General features: G+C 36.6%; 1 protein-coding gene across 1 annotated transcript in view; it reads left to right on the plus strand.

Moving 5' to 3' along the window:
* Positions 1 to 27,562, plus strand: part of FAP (fibroblast activation protein alpha) — a 76,920-nt gene that overhangs the window by 24,518 nt on the left and 24,840 nt on the right. The window contains exons 8-17 of the mRNA XM_055572415.1: positions 2,289 to 2,361; positions 3,058 to 3,178; positions 4,105 to 4,259; positions 6,345 to 6,448; positions 8,260 to 8,395; positions 12,706 to 12,750; positions 18,933 to 19,037; positions 19,136 to 19,206; positions 21,924 to 21,977; positions 22,725 to 22,849. Of these exons, the coding sequence (XP_055428390.1) occupies positions 2,289 to 2,361; positions 3,058 to 3,178; positions 4,105 to 4,259; positions 6,345 to 6,448; positions 8,260 to 8,395; positions 12,706 to 12,750; positions 18,933 to 19,037; positions 19,136 to 19,206; positions 21,924 to 21,977; positions 22,725 to 22,849 (989 nt within the window). The remainder of the gene's footprint in view (positions 1 to 2,288; positions 2,362 to 3,057; positions 3,179 to 4,104; positions 4,260 to 6,344; positions 6,449 to 8,259; positions 8,396 to 12,705; positions 12,751 to 18,932; positions 19,038 to 19,135; positions 19,207 to 21,923; positions 21,978 to 22,724; positions 22,850 to 27,562) is intronic.

Here is a 27,562-nt window from a genome sequence, read left to right on the forward strand (position 1 = left end):
CAGGGAGACACAAATGAGTTTGAGGTGGTAACCCTATTATCAAAATCTTTAGACTAGTGAAATGGAAACCTTACTCTTTCAGTAGCATTTCTCAAGGCTTTAATCATTTCCTTGTTTTTCTTTTAATCATTTTAAAGTTCTGTGGAGGTTCACCAAATTAAATAACATTCCAAAAGAAGATGACAATACTAGTATTTTAATCATGGTTTCTATAAACTTCATGGCCTAGAAGCATTTTAAATATTTAGCTTTTGTGCAGTGAACTTAATCAAACCACTGTTTTGTTTTCCTGCACAACGTCAGATTGTTTTTTGGTCAGGTAAATACACCATAATTTAAGGAGTGAAGAATGACAAATTTGTTGAAATGCAAGGCAAGACTGAATATCATTCATTCCAAGTCTTCTATGTGCCTCTGAAAATTGTATTTAAAAAATCTACCTTAGAGAAGATGAGGATCGTTCTGGTTTCAAGCAAGGGAAGGGTAACTGAAGAGATGAAAGCCTTTGTAAAGAACCGTGCTCCGTTTTCTCTCATACTGTAAAACAGACAGTGGCCGCTGTGGTGGCTTGCCAGCCGTGAAGAGACGGTGGGCTGAGATTTTCAGCTTGTCTGCATGATTGCATAGATGATTCCATGGGATATGGAAACCTAAAGCAATGTTACGATGTCAAGGTAACATGGACACTGATTTGAGACAGAGCGGTAAATGGGGGCAAATGTCTTCTCTCCTGAGACATTCTTTTTCCTCTGCCCTCCTATGTTGATCTGTTCCGAACATTCTAGTGGCCTGGTGCTTACAAAATGCCTTCTACGATCAGGATCCCCACTGCAACACCAACATTCTTCCTCTGTGGCAATCACTTTTTCTACAGTCAAAGTTGATCTGTCCAGTGCCGTGTTCCCTCATTGTTTGCTAGGCCGCAGCATACTTTGTGATGTAATAAGTTAAATCAAGGTAACATGTGTTAGAAGTGTTCACAAGTGTCCAAACTTTAAAATGATGGGAAAAATAGAAACAGCAAGCCTATGTCAGGTTGGAGAGATGTTTTTGGAGGGGGCAGACAAGGAGTCTTCCTTCATATGCCCCACATTATACCTTGGAGGTAGGTCTTGTTTTGCATCTCCACACAAGCATTCTTGATGAAACTATTCATTTCAAGAAGATAATAGTCAAAATTTAAACAAGACATCCTATGACTCTAACACTTATAAAAGTCTGAACATATTCTTGCTGAAGAACTACAAAGTCTCCATGGTGCAAGTCAGTCAATTGAGTATTTGCAGGATGACTTAAAGCATCAAAGTGAGATTTTGGGCCAATAGTATATTTGAAATTGGGCTTCCCAGGGGGCACTAGTGGGAAAGAACACGCCTGCCAATGCAGGAGACGTAAGAGATGTGGGTTTGATCCTTGGGTTGAGAATATCCCCTGAAGGACAGCATGGAAACTCACTCCAGTATTCTTGCCTGGAGAATCCCATGGACAGATGGAGGCTGGCAGGCTACAGTCCATAGGGTCACAAAGAGTCGGACATGACTAAAGCGACTTAGCACACAAGCATGCATATTTGAAATTTCCCCATGGGTGGAGGACTTTCAAGCTTAAGGCATACTGCCCAGTATATGATCTGTTTTTCAGTTTAGCTTGAGATCAGATGTTCCTTTCCTTTTCTGATTTCAAGTCAGATCCCTGGGGAGATTGTCAAATGGCATCTTATTTTCAAAAATTTGAAATGCATATGCATTCACAGGGATGGGGGTTGTGAATGAAAATGTGGAAGAGTACATATTAAACTTTAGCACAATTATAGAATTTCAGAGCTGGAAGTCTCTTTAGCGACCATTTCAGCCTTGTGTGTACAAATTTTACAGTTCTGAGGGTTAAGAGACTTGAGTTTAATGATGGGTCTGCCAAGAACTAGCAATATTATTTTTTAAAAGTCCTATCATTTCTCTAATCTTAAGTTTATTTTCACAAGACTAGGGAGATTCAATTAGATAGTTTCTAGAGGTATTTCCACTTAGTCTATAAACATTTAATCCATTCACCTCAGTATAAAAGGTCAGAAAACTGAGATCCAGAGACATTAAATGACCTGTGAACTAATGAAGAACTACAACTACCGCCCCATGTCTTCTGTCTCATGTTATATCACATTCTTTCTATTACGTTTGCAGAAGCATAGATGATGATGCATTATTTTTTTTTTCTTTTTATACCTATTATTTGCACTGAACAGCAAAATTCATTTGTTTGTTTTTTTTTCTTTCTTTCTTTTCTTCTAGGGAGTTTATAAGAAGAAATGAGCTTCCTCGTCCAATTCAGTATTTATGCTGGTCGCCTGTTGGGAGTAAATTAGTAAGTGTTTAAATTATAGAAGTGTTTAATCATTTAAATAAAAGAGGAGCCATTTGATTTTGGCCTTTGTTAAATTTCCCTGCCTGAAAAAAAATACATTTATGACTATTTTAAGTGGTTAAAAATGGGAAGAGTTTAGATAAATTGAAACCCATCTGAGAATTCCGCAAAATCTCAAGCTCATGGATAGACTTCTTTAAATATCGCAGTCAAAAACTTTATCCTCATACTCAGCCAGAATGCGTTGTGCCAGAAAGCTCAGGAAAAATATGGTTTTCACAAGTTTCCCAGACTAGCTTCAGACAACATGAAATTTTGTCCAAGCTCTTATTTAAGGACTCTAAATAAAGATTAGATCTGGCTAGCTATTAATATTCAGAGATTTATTTGACTTTCTGTTAATATACACAATTATTTATTTACTTAATAAAAGCAACTAATATAATAGCAGACATTGTTCTTTATTTAATATATAGACTTTAAAATCATAACTTTTATATGTTAAAAATCATAATGTTAATGTGAGTTGGTTGGTATTTTTTGACCTGTTAAAATGGTATCTTAGTTGCAAGTCTTTTCATATCTGGATTATCACTCTTTTTAAAAGTATTAGGTGAATAATTAACACAAATATGCAAACTTTATTGTGTTTCTTATGAAATTTCTCCTTATTAACTAACTTACCACCACTTGTAGGCATATGTCTATCAAAACAATATCTATCTGAAACAAAGACCAGAAGACCCACCTTTTCAAATAACATATAATGGAAAAGAAAATAAAATATTTAATGGAATCCCAGACTGGGTTTACGAAGGTACGTCGTATTCTTTTTCTTCTGCTGTGGTTAGGCTTTTAATTGAAAATAATCACACGCATTTAGTAACATTTAGATGAGTGGTATGTTGCTGTGATGAGGGTGGCATTTCTGAAAGCTGTTATCAGGTTATGAACAGGACGTGCACATTCTGAAAGAACGAAATCTTGTTATCAGACTGGTGGAATTTATTTTCATGAGCATTATAAAGCAGTAGTAATAATTTATATTCTAAGAAGTATATGGTCCTTAGAAGCAGTGTGAGTATATTTTCTCAGGTTTATCTTTTCTTGCAAAATAAACCTTTTATCCAAAACTAAAGAGCTGTCTATATTATTGTGCAGGAAAATTTTCTTAGTTCTCAATGCTGTCGTGAATTTTGTCCTCTTTCTTAGCTCATGTAGGATCCAGGACTTAATTGGACTTTAAAAGGTCTTCTAGTCCTTGCCTTTGTTAAAAAAAAAAAAAATATATATATATATATATATATATATATCTATATATAACTAAATTAACTGTTTTTTTTTAAATATTCCTAGAACAGAAAGTTAACTTTCAAATTTATGTTGCTCTGTAGTATAAGTATGGTTTTCCTTGTCTTGGCTACTTTAGATGACTGTAAAGAAGCTCCCCCCAACGGGAAAATTAATTATTGTTGAGATTTTATTTTAAAAAATACATTCCTGATTAATGTCAATTCCCCAGTACACTAATTGATGTTTGATATAGGGTATAAGTTTACACTATTCCTCTATACCCAGATTATTCATCTTTTGATAACCAAAGCATGATATATATCACATCCACATTAAATAAATTATTTCAGTTAATAAATGGCTATATACAATGTATTTTGAAGTATTTACAATTATTTTGAGTAAGCTGTCTCAGTAACTAATAATAATATGCTAGTATTTATTTTTCAGAGGAAATGCTTGCTACAAAATATGCTCTCTGGTGGTCTCCTAATGGAAAATTTTTGGCGTATGCAGAATTTAATGACACAGAGATACCAGTTATTGCCTATTCCTATTATGGTGATGAACAATATCCTAGAACAATAAATATTCCATACCCAAAGGTATGTGGAATACTTTTAGCAGATGCTTCCATTTCCCTGCTGTCAAAATGAGCAACCAATACCGTGAATAGAGGTGGGATCAACAAGTTTGGAGAGCTTCTTATCCTTGTGCATTGTAAGGCAAACATTGTACTGTGCTCTATTATTTATGTGGACATCTGTTGCTTTGGACATCTGGTTGTGCTGGATGAAGTAGTCTTTGCAAAATCCATTGCAGTCTTTGAAAAACATATGGTCTAGATCATGGAGGAAAAACAAGCTTAACTTAATTTTAATTTTTTTCTTACTTCATGCTCCAAATTCAGGGTAAAGTTCTGTTTTGCAATTCCTTCTGAATTCTGATCTAAATGCAAACTAGAATGGGAAATTAAGACGTTGAATGTGATGTTCCTGTCAGGTCAAAGCAAGTAGGAGTTATGGTCTTTTCTGGACATTTATAGCGACTTCACTTTCCCTTTTCCCTTTCATGCATTGGAGAAGGAAATGGCAACCCAGTCCAGTATTCTTGCCTGGAGGATCCCAGGGACAGGGGAGCCTGGTGGGCTGCCATCTATGGGGTCGCATAGAGTTGGACATGACTAAGCAACTTAGCAGCAGCAGCATGGTAGTTTAAGTTTATAAGCCTAGGTTCTTCTTTGAGGGAATTAGACATGCTGTGAACCAATGTTTCTTACATAAACATTCTAAAATTCTTAGCTTATGTACTTCACATGCAGTCCCACCTCTCAAGAGAGGCCTCCTGAAAATAAGAGGCCTCATGAAAATAAATTCCACCAGAATGGCCATGTCACAGTGGAGAAATGTCATAATCTGAGTTAATTTAGAAAGGAAATCTGAAAGATCAAATCACAAATTCTCCTCTGGCATGAGGAGTAGAAGTGATTTTAGAAGGTAATTCTTTGTTCTTAAGTCACTATTGTTTTTCCTTGCCAAAGGGAACCCTGTTATAGAGGTCCCTATATTGACAAAGACGGGAAGGACATGCATAGACAGAAGTGGATTCTGAAGCAAGTCAAAGTGGCCATAGTGAGAGAAATAGAAATTCCAGATAGTCTAAAATTTATATTAAAAATCATATGAGAAAAGGAAATGAGTATGGGGGAGGGTGTCTGTTTAGGTAGAAGATACTTCAAAGATTGTGTATTAAGTCTGAAAGCTGGGGGTATTTGGAAGTGAGAGGTATGATCCTTGGAACCCAAAAGATGGAAAAGAACTTGGATCTTTAGAAGGTTGTATGGAGCAGGAAGAGATGAAGAAACCCAGAAGTCAGGAGCAACTCACACTGACAGAGAAGTCAGGACCCCAATTCTCCTGTTTCTTTGAAGCTGAAGCTGCTGAACATCTGACACTGGACTGAGAAGTGAGGCAACTATATATATGGCCTATATGCCTAATTTTTGTGGATTTAAATTATTTGACAATTTTAAGGTTCTCTTTTTCTGTGGTAAAATAACAGAACTCTAAGAAGATTCGTGAACATGAACTACACTGCCATGTAAACCTAGGGCATATGCTAAGGCAAAAAGCACAAAGCAAGAACAGTGTAAACCACAAGACATTTTATTTTGGGGTGGAATTTTCCTAATTTGGGGGCATTGAAAGCAGTAATAATTTAAGCAGCTACTAGACTGTTTGGTAATTGTCCTAGATTAAATTACAGGGTAAAAGCAAAAAGTATTTTTCATTATTTATTCTTTACACTCCCCAAATCAAGCTCCCTCTGCACTCCCCTTGGCACATGGAGAAATTATTACAATTATCCTAATAACAATAATAATAGTGCAAACTATCTGTCTTAAAAGTCAGAAAAGAGAATATCGATTATGGAACTACACTTTTAAATCCCTAATAGTTTTCCCTATGAATTAAAGCTCCCATTAATCACTAAGAGTATGTATTTTCACTCTGGTTGCACAATATTTGTAATTACACTGCAATGAAATTTGTAAACGTTAGAATGTTTTCAACAGTAATATACCTAACAATTACTAGCTTATAAAAATACGCCTAAATTCCAAAAGTGTCTTTAAAATGTTGGTGATAATTAGAATTTTGTGAGTTTATCTATCTCCACTTTCTTCACAGGCTGGAGCTAAGAATCCTGTTGTTAGGATCTTTATCATTGATGCCACTTACCCTGAGCATATAGGTCCCAGAGAAGTGCCAGTACCAGCAATGATAGCCTCAAGGTAAATTCATCTCTGATGCTCCCCACCTTTTAAACTGAATTTTAGCACTGAAATTTCTTCATCAGGGTTTACATTTCTTTTCTAGCAAGTTTGCAATGACTATGCTACAATAAAAATAAATAAATAAATTAGCATGCCAAACTAAACACATAGCAAAATTAAAATTCACAAATAAGTTTTCTAAACTGATGTGAACATACTAACCCTTTACATACATATAAAGATGACCAGAGTACTCAGTCTAAGTGCTGCTTCCCTTGGATATGTGAGTGTAAGCTAGGGACAAACAAGGAGATAGTAAAATTTATGCATGCTCTCTGCCTGGCTTCCTTCAAGTCTGGCCTACTTTTTCCCAGCATTTGTGGATCATGCTTATTATATGTGCATGGCAAACAGGAGAAGATAAGCCAACCCCCTCCAAATATTAGTGTTTTTCACTAGGATGCAGTCTATTTGAAGTGACCCGGTTGTAGCATTATCTGTTTGTGGATGAACTGCAGGCAGACCTGGACAGAAGCATTTTCATTTCTGTGAAAGGTACCAGCATGGTACCCATTGAGATCTTGTCTGATTGATCCTGGTCATTCTGGTTGACATGGAAAACAGGGAGGGGTCCATAAGCCCTGTCTGGCTGGCATCCTTACTCCTTCCCATATTCTCTCAGAACAAGGCTTGACTCCTCTTCTCCTGCCTCAGGAGGAAGGTCAGCCAGGGCCAGATGATTGATTAATAGGAAAAAAAACACCTCATCAGAGGCCTCTGCCGGACTTTGCCAAGGTGAATCCACTCTCGGATAATCAAACATTCTTTTTTTTTTTTTTTCAATTATCCATTATTCCCCACCCTAATCTGGTTGATGAAAACTGGACTAAATATATCTGATTTTTTTATGCATCATTCTCCTCCAGAGGCAAGCAGGACGAAAGAAAGCATCATTTGTGCATCTGTAATATACTAACAATGTAATAATATCTAACATTTTTTGAGCACTCACTATGTTGTATGTATAGTTTGTAAGCAATTTAAGCATTCTTAGTAAATCTTTACAGCAACCTTTCATACTGGTAATGTTATTATTCCCATATTATATAGAAACAGAGGCACAGATATGTTAGTCAAGGTAGTATAACTAGTAGGAGATAAAGCCAGACTCTGAACTAGAGATCCCTTGTAGCTCTGTGATTCCTTTTACAACAAGGTCCAACTTTTTGTGGTTTATTTACATTGTTGTTCTCTACACGTTCACCCTCAGAGCCAGGTAATCATTGCTTCCTTTCACCAACATCCACTTTGTGCCAAGCACTGTTTGAGTTACTTTGCATACACTATCTCTGATTATTATACTAACCCAAATTTCAACCCCTGACCTGTAGCTAAAACTTAGCTTCCAACACAAAGCTGCCTGGAAAGAAAGGTGGTCTTTTATCCACTTAGCTCTCTTTTAATTAGTTAAAAAGTGAAAACTTGAGTTCAGCTATGGAAAAATAGGCAATTTAATGCTTTTTGTCCTGTAGGTTGGCCAATAACTTTGGCCTTGTGTCTTAATTTTTTTCCTAAGATATTAAAATCCCAACTGGAGAGAAAATTCAATTATAAAATCATTCTATTAGATCAGTGAACTCTTGTATGTTCTCTAAAACTTAGCAGGTGTATTTAAATTTTTAATGTTTAAAAGAATATTTTGCCTTCCTTACCTGTGGCTTAAGTGTTTCAGAATAATAAAATATGTCCTTTAGAAAACACAAATTAAGAAATTATTTGAATGTGATATTGATTTATAGTTGTGACTTTCTGTTTTGATTTGTTTGCAGTGATTATTATTTCAGTTGGCTCACATGGGTTACTGATGATCGAATATGTTTGCAGTGGCTAAAAAGAATCCAAAATGTTTCAGTCTTGTCTACATGTGATTTCAGGGAAGACTGGCAGACATGGAACTGTCCAAAGGTATGTTGCATTAAAACCACAGAGGTGTATTTCTGAAGATAAAAGTACAAGAGTGGGGACTTATCTATAGCTAATATTTTATATTATAAAGCAGAATTACTGCATTCAACTCCTGATTGCTTTGCAAAAAACACTATTTGAAGGTTCGTTATTTTTATTAAACCAGTAAGATACCTTTTGTTTTCTTGAATGACTTTGTATTGAAACTGAATAGAGAAAAAGATTAAATGATAATGCCATACTGGGAAAATCAGGTATCTGGTTTTGAATTAGGATGGAAGTCCATCCTTTTGAGATTATAAAATTGTCAGTCCAAAAAAGCAAAATAATGATGATAAAAATAAAAGATGGGTCCATTAAAGAAGTAGATGTGTTCTATTCAAAAGAATTAGAGAAAAATGCAAACGGTGATGTTTGCATTTGCAAGTGTTCTATTCAAAAGAATTAGAGAAAAATGCAAACGGTGATGTTTGCATTTGCAAATGTTCTATTCAATGTCAAAATTGAAAGATAAGAATTCCAAAGTAAACAAATATTATCAAAGGAAAGCCAAACACTTCTATTTGAAAATCAAAAGTAGGTAACTGAGAATGATATGAAACAGATTTAATTATCCTGCTAGCCTGTTATCTTTGCAGAGTGCTCAATACTGTGCTAATTTTAGGGAAAAAAAACTAGGCACAGATTTATTGTTGAGTTTTAATTGTTTTTATTGCTCAAATCCAAACATAATCTGTTGAATTAATGAGTCAGAAAGCTACTTCTCCAATCGGAAAGCTTCAAAATAGGCCTGTTCTTAAGTACTCATATTAGAGACTAAGAAACACAAAATGTTTTCTTTAAATAGGAAATTTGATGGGTACATTTCATGAGACATCTAATTATGAAGAAATGTTTCATTAAACCAAATATAGAATAAACCTATTTTATAAAGTAAGAAAAAAAGCACAGAGCAATCAAAGTAAAACACTAAATTCCATCTAGAAATTAGGACATTATGTTTTGCAAGAAAAAAGTCATATGAATCTGTTTGGAAATATATCAGGACTATAATAGTCAACATTACTCAGGCTAAAAATATTTTTAAATCACTACTGTGTCTGTAAGAAGCTTGACTAATTTTGATGGAATATGCTAGAAGCTTATTTTTATCTTATTTATGTTTTGATATACAAAGCAGGAAGATTTTTGGCATTAATGCAGTATCATAGGCAAAAAGAAAAGATAGAATAAATTTAATTTTTCTAGGTAAATAGAAACAATTGGGTGAATATATTGTTAATATCGTCATTGAATCTCAATACTAGGAATTATTGATTTAATTATATTAGTTTATAAGATTGGTCATTTAGATAAAATTTTTAGCTCTTAAAACTAAGCATTTAAAACTATAATTGCTTTGGAATTTGAATTTCTAATTTATCAAATCTGAGACAACTTAATCCAAACTGACAGAACATATAAGATGCTCATTCAATGAGATGTGGAATTCCCTGGAATATAAACTTTAGTTTTATGGCCAAAATCAGTGATTAAGTTTAGAATACCAGGTTTGAATAACCTTAAAATTTCAAAACAACTGCAGTTTCGAAATAGTCTGGTAAGTACATGGAACATATTTTTTAGATTTAAGAACAGAGTTGAATTTTCCAGTAACCATACTTATGACTGATGTGTGTGTGTGTTTAGTTTTGAAAACAAACAACATTTAAGGTTAAGAGACTTGGCAACACTTTATTCATATTGGGAGTCATACCCAAAATAAGCAAAGGAAACTGGCAATAATTACTTGCAATATAACTGTATTAATAAATTTGTAGTTTGAGGGAGGAACATCCTTCATCGTATTATTCTCTGCAAGAGAATTAAAATTAATTTTATCTTAATAGCTATAAATGATGAATAAAACACTTCAGTCTATTAAGTCTTATCTTATTTTTTCTGAAACACTGTCCTATCCCTATAAGAGAAAATCCAAACTATGCTTTCAAAACTTATTATTCCTTTGCTTTTTATGACAATACACTCTCTCATGTTTCTCTTTCTAGTTTACTGTTTCTTTCTAGCTCTTCCTCTTCTGACTTTTCTAGAAATCTTATTATTCTCCAAGTTAATGCATTTAACCCCTCCAAAAGTTCAGCAGGTTAATACAAAAGGTTTGCACATTCATGTAACCATCTAATAGTGAGGCCAGGTAAGTGGGTGAGGAAATGGGTGCTCTGCTCCACAGAGTCATTCAGGAATCCAGGTTGATAACATTTCTGTCTTCATCCAGTAACTTCTAAGGATATTCCAAGGTTATTCAAAGCTGGTCATCAACATCCAGCTAGGGAGTGAAAAAAGAATGGAGGATATGTATGAAAGGGTTTTATAGGTTAGACATAGAAGTAGCACGAGTTACTTTTGCTCAAAAGCTATGGGTTAGAACTTACACATGACCACATCCAAGTGGATGGGGGCCTGGGAAATGTAGCCTACCTGAAGTTCTAGGAAAACTAGGAAGTAAATGATTGCTAATTATCTTAAGTCTCTATTCCAACACTCTGTTACTCTCCTAGGTGATTTTTATCTAATACAAGAAAGTTTCAATTACCACTTGACCCACAAATTCATTCTGAGGATTTGAACTTTTATGTATCTCTGGCTACATCTGCTCTACTCCACCCTCACTACCACTACCCAGATTTTGGTCTTCAGCATCTTTTTTCCAAACATTATAATGTCGTTATTTAGTCGCTAAGTCATGGCTGACTTTTTTTGTGACCCCCCAAAGACTGTAACCCGCCAGGCTCATCTGTCCATGGAATTCTCCAGGCAAGAATACTGGAGCGGGTTGCCATTTCTTTCTCCAGGGCATCTTACTAACCCAGAGATCAAATCTACATCTCCTGCATTGCAGGCAGATTTTTTACTGCTGAGCCACCAGGGAAGCCTCCCACTATGTTACCCACTTCTCATCTCTTCTCTTATCATGTTCACAATTATATTTTTCAAATTGTGATTTTGAAAACTTTCAAAGGATTTATTATCCACTGGAGAAATCCAAATTTCCTAATTGTGGCATAAAATTTTCTCCAAGATTTTGCTGATGCCCCTACATTCTCCCTCATCTTCTAATTCTTTCCCACAGTCAGCCCCCACTCAGCCATACTGAGCCACCTGTGGTTTTCTAAACTAGCCTCATCTCTATGCTATTTATTCCATCTAGAATACTTTTCATTTAACTGTTTATAAAATTCTATTCATTTTTAGGCTTATTAAGTATTTGTTCAATAAATTTGTTGTACTATCCTCAGTTCACTTCAGTTCAGTTCAGTCACTCAGTCATGTCTGACTCTTTGCGATCCCATGAATCACAGCACGCCAGACCTCTCTGTCCATCACCAACTCCCGGAGTTCACTGAGACTCACGTCCATCGAGTCAGTGATGCCATCCAGCCATCTCATCCTCTGTTGTCCCCTTCTCCTCCTGCCCCCAACCCCTCCCAGCGTCAGAGTCTTTTCCAATGAGTCAACTCTTCGCATGAGGTGGCCAAAGTACTGGAGTTTCAGCTTTAGCATCATTTCTTCCAAAGAAATCCCAGGGCTGATCTCCTTCAGAATGGACTGGTTGGATCTCCTTGCAGTCCAAGGAACTCTTAAGAGCCTTCTCCAACACCACAGTTCAAAAGCATCAATTCTTCAGCGCTCAGCCTTCTTCACAGTCCAACTCTCACATCTATACATGACCACTGGAAAAACCATAGCCTTGACTAGATGGACCTTTGTTGGCAAAGTAATGCCTCTGCTTTTGAATATGCTATCTAGGTTGGTCATAACTTTCCTTCCAAGGAGTAAGCGTCTTTTAATTTCATGGCTTCAGTCAAGTATATACCAAAAATAAGATTCAATGCAAATTTTAAGATTTATAGATACTTTATAAGATTGAGGAAAGAAAAAAAAATTAACCTAAATTCCACTGGGAAATGCCTTTTTACCTAAATGACAACAGTTTGGTTTGTGGTAGGTCTCCATGGATATTGTTATAATTCCAGTCACTGACTTGTGGAAAATTTAACCAGAATTATGAATGATTTGCAATAAGATACAGCCCTCAGATCATCCGTATGTATGCAATAGTGATGTTGCATAAGATTTTGAATTTAGTCATCTTCAACTCAAGTGTGTAGTTGGTTGACTAACAGTAGTACACTCTGACCAGCCAGCTTAACTTGTTCAACTGTCCAGAGTAAAAAACTGTCCTCTTAATACTATGTTTCATTTGATCTTTTTTTTTTTTTTTTTTTTTTTTTTTTTTTCTCTCCTCTTAGACCCAGGAGCATATAGAAGAAAGCAGAACTGGATGGGCTGGTGGAGTATGATTGCTATCTTTTCCTTATCTTTTAATTAAATTCTCAGCTATTAAAGGACTATTTGAAATGTATGCAAACTGGCACTACTTGATTTTATAGAAAAATAACAAGGTAAAAGACACAAAGGTAGTGATCCCTTCAGCAATTTTGTGCCAGACAATTTTAATGTCTATATATTTAGAATTCTATTGAGAATGAATCATATACCTCATGTTCATTTCTTAACTTTTTCAACCAACTCTCTGATATCTATAATTAATATTGCTTCTTTAAAAAGGTAATAAATATCATTTTTCAAAAGGGAACACAGTCCCTGATTTACTTAAAATAATCTTGATAACTTTTAGCCATTTGAATCCAGGGAAAATAATTACATTTGGTATCCTTGGTTTAGAGACAACCCTACCTCTCATTATATTTTATATAAATAAGTGAGTAGATTAATTTCATACATACCCATATTTATTCTAGTTTTTAAGTAAAGTGGTATCAGTTAGGGAAGTGTGTGTTTTGTTACAATTTGTAATCATATATATCTGGATTATTTTGGATAGATTTATTCAGTGATTTTTAAGGATTTTTGTGTAAAACTAAATTGTGTTTTAGGAAAACATCAATTGTATCTTATATCTTATATGAAGAACACAAAATAAGACAAATAATAAATGAATATTATATGGATGCTACCATTTATCACAAATATGGCATTGAATTCAACTAACATTTGGGTAAAAAAAAGAAAGACTACTTCTGAGATTTGGACACATGCAAAGAAAAAAGAAACTCATATAGTTTAACACATTAACCCAAGACAAGGGACAATAAAGAATTCAGAGGTAAATTCTGAGACGTTAAGTCTTATAAAAATTTAAATTAAGATGGAGAGTGAAGTAAACATCTTCAGGTATTGAAAATTATTTTTTGTATACTTTCCTAGATCCAGCAATTTTAGCTTACATATATTTACTTTCTATCTTCAGTTAAAGGTACTTCAGTTTTATTCATTAAGAGAATTTTGTTGTGTTAGTCGCTCAGTCTTATCCAACTCTTTGCATTCCCATGGACTGTAGCCCACCAGGTTCCTCTGTCCATGGTCTTCTCCAGGCAAGAATACTGGAGTGGATAGTCATTTCCTTCTCCAGGGGATCCTCCTGACCCAGGGATTGAACCCCAGTCTCCCATATTGCAGGCAGATTCTTACTGTCTATGCCACCAGGGAAGCCCCTAACTAGAGAATAGTTATTACTTTATTTTTTTATGTAAATAAGTGTACATGGGTGCAGGCTAAGTCACTTCAGTTATGTCCAACTCTTTTTGACCCTATGGACTGTAGCCCATCAGGCTCCTCTACCCATGGAATTTTCCAGGCAAGAATACTGGAGTGGGTTGCCCTGCCCTCCTCCAGGGGATCCTTCCAACCCAGGGATAAAATCAGCATCTCTTATGTCTTCTGCATTGGCAGGCAGATTCTTTACCACTAGCACCACGTAACAAGGTAACAAGGATAAGTGTGTAATTCAGAAAAAAAAAAGAAAAAGAAAATCCTATTTTATTTCACTCTTTAACATTGTATAAGTAACAGGAAAAAAGGAAGAAGTCAGTGAAAGAACAGGATTTTCTAAATTTTTTGGATTCTAGGTCAACCAGAAGCTTGCCTTCCAGAAAGATAATTCTTAGATCAGCATTTGAAAACTTGAGAAAAGGGAAAATTTTAATTTATAAGTTCACTGTCATTATAGAGATTTCCTGTAAAGAATGAGAGAAGAAAGAATACTTGCAAATATCTTTAGTTGTGTTCTCCATGATAATGATATAGCTAGAGTTTCTATAAAGTAATATGAATGATGTGATTTTACAAATAGATAAACCATGATACCAGCAATCTTATCAAAGACATGATCTTAGGAATCCATACACCTTTATTCTGAAAATACTGGCACCATTCGGAACACTCTGAAATGCTTTAAAACACATCTTTTGAAATCTGTTTATAAGCAGGTTGAGGACAATTTTATCTTGTAAATTTTCATAGTCTGTATAGCATCAGTCTTGTAATCCCAGCAAACAACAGCTGAATGAATGAATGAATTGACTTCTAAAGTTTTAGAACATTGTTTTAAATACCCTCAGTGGAAGCACATACATGCCCTTTGAGGGAGAATGAGGTCTCTACATTAAATCAAAAATCATGCCAAAATAAATCTAGTGAATAAATGAAATATGTATCTAGTGTAAAATATGATTTTACACTAGATCATTATAGTGTCTATAGTTTTAGAATTCTAATGGAAAAAATTAGTTTTCCTGTGTACTAATCTCAATTTCTCCAAATGTATCCAATAGTCATTAACTTTCTGAATATTAGAAGAATTGTGGAAAATTTTTTGAAGTGAATTTTCAAGAGTAAGTTCACACTTCCCCAAGGCAGCTATTTTCAAGGGGGCCATTCATTAGATTTTATAAGCCCTGACAAGCTTTTTGGAGTCATGACTTTGTATAGTCATAACTCATATATCATAATGTGCTGCATAGCTTCCTTTGACCCCTAATCAAACCAGTGGCTTAATAAAATTACCTAAAAGTAACCCAGAAATATTGTTTTTCAGACATCTGTTCAAATAATATTTATGAGGGTTTTAGATAAAGTGTATAGGCTAGTCATATTAATATAACTTTAAAGAGCACTTTTAGACCAGTTTTTCCTTTAGTATTTGTCAAAGAGGTTTAAAATGAAAAAGGCCTTCAGAGATCACCTATGAACTAGAAAAGAGACTAAATGACAGTTAACCTATTAATTCAGGCAGAGAACTAGCAAGTACTTCCTTGAGAACTATAAGGAAGTTCTTAATGTCACTTCCTTTTCTTCTGCATGAGATATTGTGTCTTGGGGGGGAATGTTCTAATTTCTTCTTTGCTATTTTATCAGAAAAATAACAACAAATTCACTTCAAATTTTTTTTTTTTTGTCCTGTAGAGAGCAGACAAAAAAGGAAGATTTAATCAAAGACTCTATTAATAGTATTTAATCATTAAAATGTGAAGAACAGATACTAAATACATAATGCTTAGAATGCAAAGCCACATTTAAATCATTTAAAAATAATTAAGCCATACACCACATCACATTTAAGTGGTTGGTGAAATCCTATGGCTTAGATAAATGGATGCTCTACTCGATGCTTGAAAGTCTGTGCCTTTGACTAAATATGGACTCAGTTTAGGCATCAGCCTTCCATAAGCAGGTTATTTACCATCTGTGGCAAAAAATTAACTGGTGTTAAATCATCTTACCTTCCAAGAAAAATATTTTAAATGACTTTGTAAGTAGAGATGAGGAGTTTATCAGCACATCTAAGCATGATAAAGGGAGCTGTGAGGATGTCTTGTTAAACTGAGGACCACCTAGTGACATGTGGTTATCTAGGGCCCAGGCGTGACTTGCTGCCAGAGCACTTAACTCAGGATGCATTATGGATCTCACTCTGGCAGAGTGAATGCGGAAATATTTTACACTCTCTTTACCTCACCCAAGTTACCTGTTCATCTAAAGCATCTGTCTTGGATGTGTGCAATTAAAGGAGAGAAGATAACAGTCTTTGCCTAACAAAAATATTCTTCCTGTTTGCCTGATTCTACTATCTTGAAACATAATGTTCTGCCCTCTTACTTTCTGTTTTCAATGAAAATGAAATTTTCTATTTTAATCTGGAACTAAGCCATTTTTAGAGTTCCTTAACTCTCTGCAGATGTAAAGTGAGTATTTTTTTCACTAAGGTACCTTATCGTATTTGTGACCCCAGTTCCATTACAGTGGTTGAGAAAATGTGGAGCCAATTTTCATCTTTCATCTTGATGGGGAGAGGGAGACACTGTAAAGTATTTACTAACAAGGAATCACTTGGCTGAGAGGGTGAAGCCTCGTTCTAAAATGAAAGAATGATTTTTCAGGCCACTACTAATGAAATTCCTTCCACAAAATTGCAAATCAGAATTTCCTATTCAGGGGCCTCATGGCTTTCAATTTCACTGAGTCAATACCCAGAATCCTCCCAGAACTGGTCTTATGATTAGTGTCTCATGTAAGGAGACAGAAGTTTCTCATTATTCCATTTTTTATTTTATTAAAAACATCAATTTTATGCCAAAGAGATAAGGACACCATATTAGTTTCCTAGGGTATCTGTAAAAAATTACACAAACTTGGCTTAAAACAACAAAAATTCATTCTTTCATCATTCTGGAGGCTAGAAGTCCAAAGTCAAGGGGTTGGTGGGGCCATAGTTAGATGTCTCCAGGGAAGAATCCTTTCTCACTTCTTCCAGCTTCTGGTCTCCTGGCAATCCTTGGCCTTTCTTGGCTGGAGCTCCACCAGCTCCCACCCCTGCTTTCATCGTCACATGACCTACTCCCCTGGGTCTCTTTGCACCCTCATCTCTTCTGATGAGGACACCAATCACTGGCTCTAGGGCCAACTTGGATCCACTATGATCGCATCTCAGTTCTTAACCTTGATTACACCTGTGAAAATGCTATTTTCAAATAGGTCATTATCCTACTCTGTTTGAGCTGTTATAACAATGTATCCTACACTGAGTGGCTTATAAACAACAGAAAGTCATTTCTCACAGTTTCAGAGGCTAGAAGTCTGAGGTGAGGATGCCAGCATCGTCAGGTTCTGGTGAGAGCTCTCTTCTGTCAACTTCTTGTTGTATCCCCCATGGTGGAGAGCAGAGCAGGCGGAGGACACTCTCCGGTAATTCTCGGAAATGGGCTAATCCCATTCGTGGGAGCTGTACCCTTATGACCTCATCGAATCCTAATTACCTCCCAAGGCCCCCACCTCTTGATACCAAATACCATCTTAATAGGGGTTGAGTTTCAATATATGAATTTGGGGGAACAGAAACATTCAATCCATAACAGTTATCTTCTGGGTTAGGTGGAAAAGCATTTGGGGGACACTAGTTAGACCCCACAGATACCACATCAAAAAGTTACATTTTAATATCATTCAATCATAATCATGACTTTTATTAAAAAACATTATGTCAGATTACATATAGGATCATCATTAAAAATACCTACAACTACTTCCCTTGTTATTTTGCTGTAAAGTGTGTCCCGGCAAGATGAGCGTCAGCAAATTAGGTGTTGGTAGCTGAAACTACTGGTAGTCTTTTGATTGTTGTTGCTTGGACAATTGTAAAGGATCTGAATGCTTTAACACTGTCATGTGGAAGCACTCATGCTAAGAAATCTAGTTTGGAATAACTTGCGGGAATATCCACTCTGTATGATGTAGAATAGCTCTTTCCTCATGGAGCCCCTTTACCACGTTACCATCCTTCCTCCACCCAATGACCAGGATAAGAAAGGAAACCAGCAAATGTACAATGAGTCTCTTTTTCTAATGGGAGAAACTACTAGCTAAAATCTGATGTCAGGACATTTACAGGACTTTAATTATCTGTACCTTTCAGGATGCTGAGTTGTAGCTTGCTCTGTTCAGAACACACTAGACCTGTGGCAGAAACTCCTTAGGTTCTTCAGCAGTTCCCTACAGGTGATGAGCATGGGCCCTGGGAAGAGGTCAGAGGTGAACAGTGAGATTTGGTCTGTTCCCTAAGCTCAAGGAGTACACCTTTCATTGTCTTGTTATTGGTTACATTTTTCTCTCAAGTCCAGAAGTCCCTTTCTGCCATTAAAAGCTGTGACTAGCAGTTTGTGATATTTTAATCTTTAAAATGTCTTTATTGCATCATCAGTATTAGGTGCTTGATATCAAACAAATCAAGAATTAAAAGAGGCTATCAGCATTCAGAAGAGTCACATTTTGGTCAAATATAACATTTTGAAGTTTGACTTGGTTAAACATCAACATTCATTTGTGAATTTTTTTTAACTATGTCAAACCACGTAATCTCAGAATACAGAAATTCAAACTAAGCAATATAAACCCAAGGATATGTAGTAGCAATTAAGCAGTAGTTGGAATGTATAAGTGCCTGTTAGAAGCACGAGAAAAGCTGTCCATTTGAAAGGAAGGAATCTAGGGTGTGAGTGCGGGAAGGAAAGGGAGGCAAGACTTTGTGGTCCCGATACTTGTAACTACACATGGCTTTTAAAAAATCAATCATTTTAGTTTGGTTTGTCTCCTGAACATAACCTCTGTTCATTTCTTTCAGTTCTTTGTTTCAACACCAGTGTTCAGCCATGATACCATTTCATACTACAAAATATTTAGCGACAAGGATGGCTACAAACATATTCACTATATCAAAGACACTGTGGTATGTTCCTTCCAAGATTTATCTCCTGAAAGATCATTCACTTGAGGTTGCTCAAATAACGCTCAGCTTCACACAACATAATGTTTGTCTTTTTATAGGAAAATGCTATTCAAATTACAAGTGGCAAGTGGGAGGCCATAAATATATTCAGAGTAACACAGGATTCACTGTAAGTATTGCATGAAGCTTGATGCACCATTCAGGTTTTAATTGGCACTGATGGATGGATGAAATCTATAGCACCATTGCTTTCAGTTAAGAGCATTTTTGTTACTTATTCTAAAGTGTAGTTCAGACAGCTGTGGTTTCATTAAATTACACATTCTTTAATAATTAGTCAACACAATTTCCTTTTTTGGAAAGAACATTTAGTAGGTGGTTATTTCTCTTCTGATTGTTGGTATATAATTACATTAAAAGTATAAAAGTTTTAAAATAGTAACTGGTCCTAAAGACAAATTTTCCCTCTAGCACTTGAAGCAATAAGCTAGGTTCAGAAGTCCAGAGGGCAGCTCCTTGATAAGAAACATTCTTGCAGTGATTCATTGTTGTATACGTTTGAGATTATTATCTGTAATAGCTATTATTTAAGTGATTGCTGTGTACCACATAATATAAAGTAGAAATGATAATCCCAGTTTTACAGATGAGAAAGCTGATACTTGGAAATTTAATTAACTTGGGCAAGGCTACATAGTTAGTGGTAGAACTAGGATTTAAACCTAAAGTATATTAAATCTAAGATTCTTATTATTAACCTCAACATGGGGCTTATTTCTTCTAGGTCTTTTCTTTTCAGTCCATCCTGTGTACTATCTAAATAGACCATCTTAAAATAAGCATTTTTGATCAAACATCTCTAATCAAGAATGTGTAGTTTTTTTTCCCCCTTTACTTCTAATAAAGTCCAAATCTAGGGCACTCTCTTGTAACTTCCCTGCCGTTAGCTTGAATTCTAAGAGCAAAAGAGGAAGATAATTAATCCAGCTTCACTGGATAAAATTTTTTAGAAACCTGTTGCCAATCCATGGAATTCTTTGAACTGTCAGCAAAGGAGTTTAGCCATTACATGGAGCAGCCATTAAAACTGCCCGTGTAAGATGAGTGACAAGATAAAACCTAATGGGAGATTTCAGGAATAATATATTTAGGAGGTAGGGGAAAACTGAAGGCAGGAAGACCCTGGTATGGTCATAATCTAGGCCTGAGGGGACAGAAGCCTGAACTAGAATAGTGGCAATGAAATGCAGACTCCGAGAGAAAACTGTGTCTCCATTTTTTTAAAATCTTTGGAACATGGGATAGTGCCTGGCACAAAATAGTTAAATGAATGAAAGGAAGGGTAGACAGACAGTGAAGAGAGACAGAGGCTGAAAAGGTAAGTCAGTGGCTGTGAGGGAAAAGGGAAGGGAAAGAGGGAATGTGGACTCTGTTCTAAGTGTTAGAGACAAAGACAATTGTGAAACCTTTGACATAACAAAAAAACTGTAGGAGGCAGTTTGGAAAAATCTGAGTAGTTTATTCATAGGTACTTTGAGATGATGTGGGAAAAGCGAGTATAGTGATGTTTGGAGTCCTATGAAGTCAGTAAGACATTTAGCAGGATGCTGGTTTAGAAGGTAAAGTTAATAGTAGGAATCAGGTGTATTCTGTTGCATTTTCCTCTTACTGGGGGTTTTCCCAGATGACTCAGTGCTAAAGAATCCACTTGCCAATGCAGAAGACACAAGTTCTATCCATGGGCTGGAAAATCCCCTGGAAGAGGAAATGGCAACCCACTTCCGTATTCTCACCTAGAAAATCCCATGGACAGAGAGCCTGGTGGCTACAGTCCATGGAGTCCCAAAGATTCAGACACAATGAACGCGCACACTGGTGCCTTTTACTGGGAATAACAAAGTCGTTATTTCAGTGAGGATATACAAGTACTTGGGTGAATGAAAAGTTCTGAGAATTAAAAATAAGAAACCAAACCTAAAACTTTTAACACTTTATTGTGCTCTTCCCAAAAATTAAATGTCACTTATTTTGTTATATTCAGATGAACTCACAGAGGAGAAAATCATGCGCATTAAATTGGATTTCCCACTTTCTTAAGACAGATTAGAACTGGGACCGAGATACTTACATAACAAGCATGCTCTCTTGTGACTTGTTTTGCTTCTGGGTAAATTAGCATGCCCCTTTGTGTGGTATCCTTGGGTAGATGAGTTTCCTGATTTATAAAAAAGTGATCTGCTGTCAGTGCTTCTGTAAAATAAATTCTGCTGCTGCTGCTATGTTGCTTCAGTCGTGTCCGATTCTGTGCGACCCCATAGACGGCAGCCCACCAGGCTCCCCTGTCCCTGGGATTCTCCAGGCAAGAACACTGGAGTGGGTTGCCATTTCCTTCCCTAATGCATGAAAGTGAAAAGTGAAAGTGAAGTCGCTCAGTCGTGTCCGACTCTTAGCGACCCCATGGACTGCAGCCCACCAGGCTCCTCCGTCCATGGGATTTTCCAGGCAAGAGTACTAAACATATTCAAAATCATAGACAAAATTAAATAGTATAGCACAAAGAAATCAGTAAACTTAATTATGGAAAGGAAAGAGGTGATATTAATCAAACATCCTAGCTTAACCAAAAAAGAGTACTCAACATAATTTAATATTTCTCCTATAATTAATAAATATATTTGTGTAAATATATTTTATATATGTATAAGTCAGAGTATGTACATAAAATTCAGAAGTATGAACAGCAGCAATTTGTGTACATAAGCGCCAATTAATTGCTTCATTCCATTAAAGTCAGACTATATTGTTTACTATATTAGTATTATATTAACAATTCTATCACCATTTAGCCATCAATAATTATCTGGTAACTTCTGAATGTATTTTCAGGTTTTATTCTAGCAATGAATTTGAAGGCTACCCTGGAAGAAGAAATATCTATAGGTAATTTATGTCAATTCATTCTAATATTCTTATATATTGAAATTTGAATAAAAATCTATCAGAGTCCTCAGAATGTGTAAAATATTTTTAAAAAGCTTAAATGTAATAAAATTAATTTATGAATTAAAATATTCAGAGAATGTGTATACTACATCACTATAAAAATATATGCCCTAACATACTAGCTAACCAAACGTTTTCAAAAAGAAAAATTAAGAAATTTTAATGCTGATATAAACATGGCATTAAACATTTCAACTAAATTTAGAGGTAATTGAGAAAATTCATGTAACACACATTCATCAAGTTACTACTGTATACCATGCATTGTGTTTATTCCTGTAATGTGTGATTTCTTTTAACATGACTTGCTTTGAGCAGATGGGAGAGAGATGGTACATGGGACATGAAAGAACTGTGCATTCTCAACCACTTTGTAAAGTAAGAGATTGATAGCTATGAGAAGTGACTACCTCGCTCCCATTTGAGGTGCTAGATATTTCTCCCACCGCCAGAAAACCGCTGAGGGCTTCTCCCTCAACGTCTGTGCCTATTCAGGCAAAGAGGGATTGAAGATCAGATGAATCAAAATACTGTGATTCTCCCTTTACTTTAAATGATATTGGCAACAGAAAAATAGTGAGCTTGATGTTAATATGTAAATCAGTCATTTTGCACAGAGTAGTACATTTTGATAAATACAATCTCAAAATTTCAGCTTTTAGTTTTATTTTCATTTCCCTCCAGAATTAGCATTGGAAGCCATTCTCCAAGCAAGAAGTGCATTACTTGCCATCTAAGGAAAAAAAGGTGCCAATATTACACAGCAAGTTTCAGCGACTATGCCAAGTACTACACACTCGTCTGCTATGGTAGGTAACGGACCTAACACACGCTCTACCCTCCTCTGCCTCTTTCCTTGTTCTTGTCACCATTATCTGATCAATCCTTAGCTACAGGTTATTGAGCACCTGTTATATGTGAGGACCTTATCTGCCTTATCTTATCTAATGCTTACGGGAAAAAAATGTAAGGAGGATAGGAAGGTATTATTATCTCCATTTTTTGCAGTTGAGGAAACAGACCTTTTGTAAAAGGTCCACACTGCTGGTAAGCATCAGAGCCAGATGGGAGTAAGAGTTCCTTGGCTGTAAATCCCAACCTCGTACCCACCATGTACCACAGCACCATGACGTTGTATTGTGAGAGCAATATCATAAAAAGAAGCATCCTCTGATAAAATGGTTCCTGGACTTCAGCCCCATTTGCTTGGAGAAATGACAATCTCCTATAGCCAGGGAAAGAAATCTGAGCTCTTTGTCTTGGAGGCCAGCAATTCTTTGAACTATAGCTTCCATGGGTATGGAAAATAAGGTTTTGTCACCTAGTATATCCTTTCTGAATTTGAGAAACATGAAAAGTAATTCATTCAAGTATTAAAAAAAAAGCTCATAAAATATACTAGATGTTTCTTGGTTGTTTAGGTTACATGTCCATTTAACAAATAATTTCTATCCAGATAATTTTATTTTATACATAACCTTTCATCTGTATCTTGAACGCATAGCAAAGTTGGGTTAGGCAACCAGTAAATTATTGAGATATGTTAGGTCCTTGCTAGTCATTATGGGGATTTTGGAAAACTGATCTGAAACATATCTACCCCTCCATTCTCTGTTCTGACACCCCTTCCCCCACCACTATTAATCCCTGAGTTTCCCTGCAAGTTGAGGTTGGACAGAAAACAAAAGGGAGTTATTACAAAACATATGCCATTCTTGTTTCTGGTGTCAACTGCCGGTATTCGGGTGGGCAGCTCAGAATATAAACAGAATCTCTGACTGATTTCAATCCCTGCTCAGTGTAGAGGACCCTGAGGTTTCCTTTACTTGCCAAAAGAAAGGTTACCCTGACACGCCACTTCTTCAGTCCAAGCACCTGGGCCCAGAACCTCACCCTAGCTCTTTTGACTATGTGAAAATGAGTAAGCATTTTAATTCAAATGCTCCCTTCAAGATGGCACAAGATACCACTTTAATACAACACTTTCACAAAAGGTTTGGTCTGTGGCATCTCTGTAAAGTCAAAAGATTGTTGTTCATGACCATATGTGCTGATTGTGGTTACAGCATTTCAAGGTACATTAAATGTCCCTCTCAATTTATGTGCAACATTTTTTTATCCCAAACTACGTATTCGTGCAGCATATATTGAAGCTTGCATGCCAGGCACAGGGTATCATTGAAATAACTGTCCTGAATCATCTGGTTGTCTATTTTCTCTCCTGGAGGCAGAATAAACTTCTTTTCATCTTTATATTCATAAGGCCAAAAAAGAATGGTTAGTGCATGGTAGACGTAGAATGTTTGTGGAATGAACTTAGGTAATTAGGGGAGATCAAAACATTGCTGCCTTTTGCAAAGCCTACCCCAAGCCTCATTTTTATGCTGATATTTGTTGTTGCTGTTGTTCAGTGGCTAAGTTGTGTCTATCTCTTGCAACCCATGGACTACAGCACACCAGGCTCCTCTGTCCATGGGTTTTCCCAGACAAGAATACTAGAGTGGGTTGCCAATTCCTTCTCCAGGGGATCTTCCAGACCCAGGGATCAAACCTGCATCTCCTGCATTGACAGACAGATTCTTTATTTCTGAGCCACCAGGGAAGCCCTTTATGCTGATATATTTACTGATAAAGACATCAATGACCCTACTCATACAAACCCATTTATATTTTATGTATTCTGCATTTGTACAGTGCTTTAATGCTTTTTGAAAGCACTATACCACTTCTTAGTGTCTTCCTAAGATCTGGTTGAGCCTAAGTACCCCCTGAAGAGTAAGAAATCAAATACTAATCTCTCATCAAAAGTTGGTGAAAGACTCCTTTCTGGAACTTGAATCGCCTGACTTTTCCACACTCACTCTTCCTCGGCAGTATGGTAATTTCCCATTTAGCAAAAAATATACTGTGTGGGAAGCATCACATCGTCTGGTGTTTTTGAAGCTCCAGTAAAATGAGTCACTGCACCATCATAGGAAAAACCTTGAAATCTTCCCCTTTAGGACTAAGAGTAAAGCTTCATTATGTAACTTCAAACTCTCTGAGAGAGATGGTGAGTAAATCCCAGATAATAGGATTGAAGTAGGTAAAATCATATTGATGATGCTGATGGAACAAAAGCAGGGCAAAGAATACTTCTGCCACTAGGACCACACCCTCAGGCCACTTGTGTCAAGGGCAGTCAGTCATTAGTTTGTCTCAGAGTTTGGACAAAAGATGTATGCTAGTTATCCCTACTGGAACTGCACACCTATGAACATCCCATAAGGTGGGTGCTGTTTGACTAAAGTTTAGAAATTCAGATTCATGTCTCATTGCCTTCAGTTTAGTTCAGTTCAGTCGTTCAGCCGTGTCCGACTCCTTGCGACCCCATGAATCGCAGCACTCCAGGCCTCCCTGTCCATCGCCATCTCCTGGAGTTCACTCAAACTCACGTCCATCAAGTCAGTGATGCCATCCAGCCATCTCATCCTCTGTCGTCCCCTTCTCCTCCTGCCCCCAATCCCTCCCAGCACCAGAGTCTTTTCCAATGAGTCAACTCTTTGCATGAGGTGGCCAAAGTATTGCAGTTTCAGCTTTAGCATCATTCCTTCCAAAGAAATCCCAGGGCTGATCTCCTTCAGAATGGACTGGTTGGATCTCCTTGCAGTCCAAGGGACTCTCAAGAGTCTTCTCCAACACCACAGTTCAAAGGCATCAATTCTTCAGTGCTCAGCCTTCTTCACAGTCCAACTCTCACATCCATACATGACCTTACATGCTAACAAAAATTACAATGTGTATTTGTACATTTTAATAATGTTGAAGAAAATCTAATCAAAATGAAAATCTGTGAAATTAAATTCTATAAAATTGAGACTCCACACAGTAAGTATTGCTGATTTTTGAGGGAGCCTAATAAATGATATCCTTTCTCCTCGCTCTCAGGTCAGATTGAGGAGTCAGGCAGGAAATCAAAATATAAAGGTTAACTGGAAAGGTTAACTGCCTATAAAGGTTAATTGGAAAATGGGACTAAGACCCCAGAATCACAATTACTCATACAAATATGGGTGTAACCTGACAGCCTCTGGCTTCACCCGTGGGGCCTGCCACTTTTAACACTTATAGCACACTGAGAAGCAAGTCAAAAGCATCTTCTCTGTAGGCCGAAAGATGTCAGATACAAGGCAGAAGAAGGAACTACTCACATCCAGGGTTTCTAATAACTTTACAAACATATTTCCAGGTATTATTTATTCTATAGTTCAAGTAAGTAATAGTTTTTTTAAATATTTACAGATATTGTTAAAATGACCAATTTTTGGACTTCCCTGGCAGTCCAGTGACTGGGACTCCATGATTCCACTGCACTGCAGGAGAGAAAAATAAGATCCCTGGTTGGGGAATTAAGATCAAAAAAAAAAAAAAAAAAAAAAGAAAGAGGGCCAATTTCTGCACAGAGAACCTGAATTCCATGTTGAAATATATGGTGGACACTGGTTTGCCACTCAGACGTCCTACCTTCAGGACTGAGTCGTCATTTCTCCAGCTGCTGAAAGAGCTGGTGGCTAAAAGCTTACAGCTGGGCCTGCTGCACCCAAGCCAGAGATCGCTCGTCTCTCAGGCCAAAATCAAGAATCACTCCATTCTGGGAGATAAACTAGTTGGCTCCATTCAAGACAACTCCGAAGGCCAGCCAGCTCCAGAGCTCCCAGTGAGGTTGGCTGAGGTCTCTGTTGTGACTGCATCCTGCCCCACTTTCCCTCAGTAGCCCCCCTTTTTTTCTCTCCCCCCACAGCTGGGATCCTAATACAGCACCCCAGACGAACTTTTGGTGCACAAAACAGACCTCCTTCTAGGTCTGTCTCGTAGGGAATGTGTCCTGTCACAGCATTTTGAACAGGAAATATTTTCTATATAAATTAATTTCTGCCTATAGCAATTAAGGGGGCTTTCCTAGTGAATCAGCTGGTAAAGAATCTGCCTGAAATGCAGGAGACCCGGGTTCAATCCCCAGGTCAGGAAGATCCCTTGGAGAAGGGAATGGCAACCCATTCCAGTACTACTCTTGCCTGGAGAATTCCATGGATGGAGAAGCTGGACAGACTGCAGTCCGTGGTACTGGGAAGAGTCGGACACAACTGTGCGACTAACTTTTATAACAATTAAGTGAAAGAAAAAAAAGTTGCTGAGTTCTACCCACCAAAATAAACTGAACATTGAACCAGGAAGCAAAATTGAAAATATAATCTGAGTGTTGGTGAAGTTAAAGACATAGCTAAAACTGGCCCATACAGCATATCTTCCCAGAAGGCCATTTATCACTGCTGCTTCCCATTTGTGTAATTAGATACTGACTATTTAGGATCACTCTTGGAAATATATACAGGCAACTATTCTCCTATGTCTGTTCTTGACTGGGCTCTGGTCTCATGTATTGTTTGAATGTAACTTAAAAGGGGATGTTTACTTCTTTATGGGAGAAAAAAAAAAAGTTGCATAATTAAAAGAGGTAATTGAGCTTGACAGCAATCATAAAT

The sequence above is a fragment of the Bubalus kerabau genome, chromosome 3, assembly GCF_029407905.1.
Source record: "Bubalus kerabau isolate K-KA32 ecotype Philippines breed swamp buffalo chromosome 3, PCC_UOA_SB_1v2, whole genome shotgun sequence".
In the NCBI taxonomy this organism is placed as follows: domain Eukaryota; kingdom Metazoa; phylum Chordata; class Mammalia; order Artiodactyla; family Bovidae; genus Bubalus; species Bubalus kerabau.